The sequence below is a fragment of the Triticum aestivum genome, chromosome 5A, assembly GCF_018294505.1.
Source record: "Triticum aestivum cultivar Chinese Spring chromosome 5A, IWGSC CS RefSeq v2.1, whole genome shotgun sequence".
Taxonomy (NCBI): Eukaryota; Viridiplantae; Streptophyta; class Magnoliopsida; order Poales; family Poaceae; genus Triticum; species Triticum aestivum.
In genome coordinates this window covers 403435597-403440588 of record NC_057806.1, presented here as the reverse complement: position 1 = coordinate 403440588, position 4992 = coordinate 403435597, and the positions used below count along the sequence as shown (strand labels likewise).

General features: G+C 47.8%; 1 protein-coding gene across 1 annotated transcript in view; it reads right to left on the bottom strand.

Annotated features, from left to right (window-relative positions):
- Positions 1 to 4702, bottom strand: part of LOC123101332 (uncharacterized) — a 50896-nt gene extending 46194 nt beyond the window's left edge. The window contains exons 1-8 of the mRNA XM_044522830.1: positions 4634 to 4702; positions 4440 to 4553; positions 3924 to 4208; positions 3575 to 3835; positions 3272 to 3315; positions 2880 to 3051; positions 2191 to 2355; positions 1737 to 1811 (exon numbers count right to left, since the gene is read on the bottom strand). Coding sequence (XP_044378765.1) covers positions 1737 to 1811; positions 2191 to 2355; positions 2880 to 3051; positions 3272 to 3315; positions 3575 to 3835; positions 3924 to 4208; positions 4440 to 4553; positions 4634 to 4702 — 1185 coding nt within the window. The remainder of the gene's footprint in view (positions 1 to 1736; positions 1812 to 2190; positions 2356 to 2879; positions 3052 to 3271; positions 3316 to 3574; positions 3836 to 3923; positions 4209 to 4439; positions 4554 to 4633) is intronic.
- Between the last annotated feature and the right edge of the window lie 290 nt (positions 4703 to 4992).

The following is a 4992-nucleotide window of genomic DNA, read 5'->3' as shown; positions in this document are numbered from 1 at the left end:
ACTGTATAGTGTGGCGCCTTTCCCCTGGGCGCTGCACACTGACTTAGCAATTTTTGGGGTGCAAAACCAACTGGAACGCTCCTGGTGCTCTCTGGAATGATTCTGTTGCTCTCTGGACTGCCATGTCTAGGTGTGCAGCGCCGAAGACCGAGGTGCTGCACTGTATAGTGTGGCGCCTTTCCCTTGGGCGCTGCACACTGACTTAGCAATTTTTGGGGTGCAAAACCAACTGGAACGCTCCTGGTGCTCTCTGGACTGGAATGTCCAGGTGTGCAGCGCCTAGAGGAGAGGCGCTGCACTGTGTAGTGTGGCGCCTTTCCCTGAGGCGCTGCACCCCTGGACATTTATTAGGCTGCACCAACTCCCTCCCACCCATCCCCACCCCACACACCCCACCCTCCACACAAACCCGAAGCTCAGTGCCTCCCCTCTGCCCTCCTCTCTCCCCCTCTCAAATCCTTCTCAGATCCGGAGTATTTGACCGTGGATTTCGAAGCCAACCCCTCCCTTAAGGTAATCTCCTCCGATCCCCTCGTTTTCATCCATAGGAATTGTCACATTTGCTCAAATCTTGCTAGTTTGGGGGAAACCCTAGTTTTTGATAGGATTTGGAAATTTGTGTTTCTTTGCTAATTTGGTATGGTTAGGTTTTCATAGTATGCTAGGGTTAGGGTTATGTTGGTGTTAGGGTTGTGGTTATTGTTAAGTGGGGGTTAGGGTTGACCAATAATTCTCGGTTTTGTAGGCATGGCTTCATCCGGTTCCATGACGAGGCCACCGTGTGCTAACCAAGAAGACATGCCGAACAAGTGGGAGGACGCATCTTTGGACAAGGTGAAGGAGAAAGATGTCAACATCCCGCCTTGTTGGTGTGGAGATGTTTGCAAGGTGAAGGTGTCCACCGACCGAAAGAAAGCATGGACGGAAGGCCGGAGATATTTTGTATGCCCGAACTATGCTTATGATCGTGTACTTCCAACTAATGCCTATGACCAACCACCGGTAAGCTCGAGAAGGAAAATGTTACTCTCAAATGTGTGTCAACACTAACAACAAATTTTTATGCAGTCACCGCCTCCTCTATGCAAGTACTTCACGTGGATAGATCTTGAAGTGCCAGAAGATGTGAAAAAGGACTAATATGCAGATTGTCTTAGGCGGCAACGACGGTTCGAAGAATCGTTTCGAAGAGGCTTGGAGGAAGAGCGTCGTCAGAAGGAGAGGATGGAGCGGAAGAAACGAGAGGAGGAGAGGGCATGCCAAGCGAAACTTGCTCGTGAGGAGGAGAGGGCAAGAAAGCTTGCAAAGGCTCGCGAGGCGCAAGAGGAGGACTCGGCACGTGACAAGAAGGGGAAATGGCCTCGCTCTACTCAGTAGGGACTTCGCTTCGGTGCACTCGTCGTCAACTATTTTCTAATGAATGTGTCATGAAGTTGTGAGGGCATGTGAGATGTTGGTGAACTATCTTCTAGGGAAAGCTGCCATTTGTCATTTGTAATGAATGTGTCGTGAACCATGTCGTAGTAATGTTTGAATTGTCTTAAGTTATGAACTCGTCGGCTTAAAATTTATGTTTGTTCAAATTGTTGTGATGCTGCAGTCATTGTAAGTATTGTGGATGTGATGCAAGCCAACTGTGGCTCTCTGGATGTGAGATGTTGGAAGTAGTGCAGCGCCTAAGGACAGGGCGCTGCACTATACAGTGCAGCGCCCAATTGTTGGGCGCCACACAGTACAGTGCAGCGCCTATATGTTGGGCGCTGCAGTGCTGCTATAAGCAAAACTGCAGAAACAGATGCCATTTTGGCCTCCTGCAGCAGCACTCACATAATAAAAATACTGTAAACTGCACTAGTAAGAGTTCACCAACATATAACATAATAAAAATACTGTAAACTGCAGAAACTAATAACTTGAACATCATATCATTTAAGACAATTCAACATTACTTCAGGTTCGCAAACACAAATACCACACTAGTAAGAGTTCACCAACATATAACATAACCTCACAAGTTCGTCAACCTAATTAAATGGCTACAATTAACTTGAACAAGCACTAATGCCTTCCGCGCGTGTTCCTGGTGGCACGCCTGCAGGCAAGCTTCTTCTTCTTAGGAGCACGAGGATCCTCTTCGTGCACTTCCTCCTCCGCCTCCGCCTCCGCCTCCACCTCCGCCTCCGCCTCCTCCTCCGCCTCATCATCCAAGCTAGCCATCCGCGAGGTCCCTACGACCACCTTTGGGTTGCCTCTGTTGTCATAGTCGTTGGGCGTGTACCGGCGTCTGGGCTGCCTAGGCTTGAACACATATGCGGACCGAGCTTGAGCGTCCGCCAAAGTCATGTCATCATCAAGCTCATCGCCCTATCACACAACGAAACAATATGGTGAAGGCCGATGTCGTAATCAAGTGAGAATCACATCTAAAGGATTAGTCATACCTCTTGGGTGATCCCACCCTCATCATCCATATAAGCATATGAGGAACTCACATCGTCCCCCTCATGGTGAGGTGCGGGGTCTGATGGTGTACCAGACCTAGAGGCAGATGGTTCATCATATTCAGGATCACGACAACCGAGAAGGTTCGATAACCGCCTTAACTTCTTGGCCTGACGCTGTAACACGAACAAGTGTGTAAGATATCAAACTTCGCAACATAGACTGGCTCTCATAGTGAATGCGATATGTACCTTGAGGAATGCTCGTAGTGAACCATCATCATTGCCAGTTCCAACCGGTGTCTTCTCCAGAATAGACTGGCTCTCATCAGCTGCTTTCTTGATCTCGGTGCGCTGCGGATGAGAAAAAATGAATGCGTTAGCCATTCAAACATGTGTAATACGGTCAACAGGAAAGTAAAGAGGGGAACACTTTACCACATAGTTAATCACCGGAACAGCAGGCACTCCTTGCCCTAGCCTGACATCTCTGTTGTACTTCCCCTTTGCTAGATCCTCAAAGTTTACGGGTTCTTCAAGAATATCCTCATTATATGCCGGCGGGCATATCTCAACTCGAGTAGTTCCAATAAACCATCGTACGTAGTTATCAAAAGCAAGTGAGTTGTGCTCACGAAGCGGGGCGCGTGCAGTGCTACGAGCTTGCTCCACACAAAGCTGGAAGCGGGTAACATACGCAGAATGATGCTTGGCCCAGTCCTTTATCTTCCGTTGCCTTCTCCTATCCAACCTGCGTGGTATAAAACCAAACATTAGCACAATCAAAAGGAGTCCCGATGATTAGACAATACGCACACATGCTCTCTTACCTATGAAGTGCTTTATCCGTGTCCACCCAATCCGGCGGGTGAGGCTGGAAAAGACCAAACTGACGATACACGCGATGCGGCAAATGAAACTCAACCGCCCAGTTGCATATCAGTGGGCACCGCATAAGCCAGAGATCCTTATCCCGCAAGCACATCGGGTTGAGGCGGAAGTCCGCAGTGTACCCCAAGCTCTCACCCGCGCCATATGGCTGCCATTCCACCTATGAAACAGGGCAACAATGCAAATTTGATAACTATTTTTCAAGCAAGCATGAGAAAGGACTAAAGTAACGACCTCCTTACCTGCTCAGGCGTAATCGTGTCCAACTCGGCAATGTACTTTTGGTACATGAGATTGACATCGTTCGTCATCTCGGAAACGATATCCCACTTGTAAGCCCACGTGGGGCGCCGTAATTCGTCATGTTCATCTGCATACCAAGGATCAAACCTGACGCTCTTCGGGCGTCCAACAGGCAGACGCTCCCAGCTCCATACAGAAAGTAGAAGCAGATTACCACCAATGCCTGCACTAGGTGTGATCCTGCAACACGCATCATCCAGCTACATATGAAAGAAAAACAATGTTAACTTGACAGCAAGCTTGCATTGCTAATGAATAAATGAGTTGATCACAAAACAGACCAACTACCTGTTGGTACAAGTAGGCAAGAGTCGCTGAACCCCAGCTCCATTTGCTATCGAAGACGGTCAACGCCTTCAGCCACATCCATGGAGCGTTCTTGCCAGTGGAGTCAGGAAACAAAGTCCTCGACACAATGTACCACATATACACACGAGCATGTGTCTGGATCACATCATCAGTTGCATCCGGAGGGCACGTCGCAAAGTCATTTTGAATCCACGTGAAAGCAGCTCCGGCTGCCTTCCTTTCCCTCTTCTTCTTCTCTTCTCCCTCCTCTACATCATCCTCAGCCTCGGTAGGAGCCATACCGATAAGAGCAATCATCTGCTCGCGCCACCCATCAGAATCGGTGCTCATACAGAGAGGCATCCCGTCGATAGCAAGACCGGTGATCAACGGGACATCCTCGAGCGTCACGGTCATCTCCCCAGTCCGAAGATGGAAACTATGCGTCTCCGGCCTCCACCGATCAGCAAGAGCGGACACCAGTGGAGCGTTCAGATTCGGCGTGGACCGGCTGACCAACTGAATCCACGGGAGTAGTCCTGCCTGCTTGATGTACGGTGTGTACCGCTCATCGTAAGGCATGGCAGGACCAGAGACCCCGTGATACCGAATCTTCAAAGGTTCAAGCTTCTGCAAAAAACAAGTAATGACAAATCTTAGGGCATGTAAATTTCAACTTAAGGCAAAATATTCAGATTACTCGTTATTACCATCTCCTTCTCGCGCATCATGTAGGCCCGGTGTTTCGTGTCGTAGACATCGTCGAGAAGCCAAACCATCCTTACAAAGTTCAAACAATAAACATATATGAGTTCATCTCAAATATCGGTAAACACTCAACATTTCATATGTGTTCATCTAAACATCTCATATGTATTCATCTACAAGAATCTCAACATCTCCTTCTCACACAATGAATAAATGATTGTAAATTCTCATATATATCTAGTATGTCATATGTGTTCAAGTAAATCAACATCTCATATTTCAAATAAACTCAACATTTAATATATATCTAAAAAAATTCAACATCTCACATATAGCTACAACACTCAACATCTCATAATTA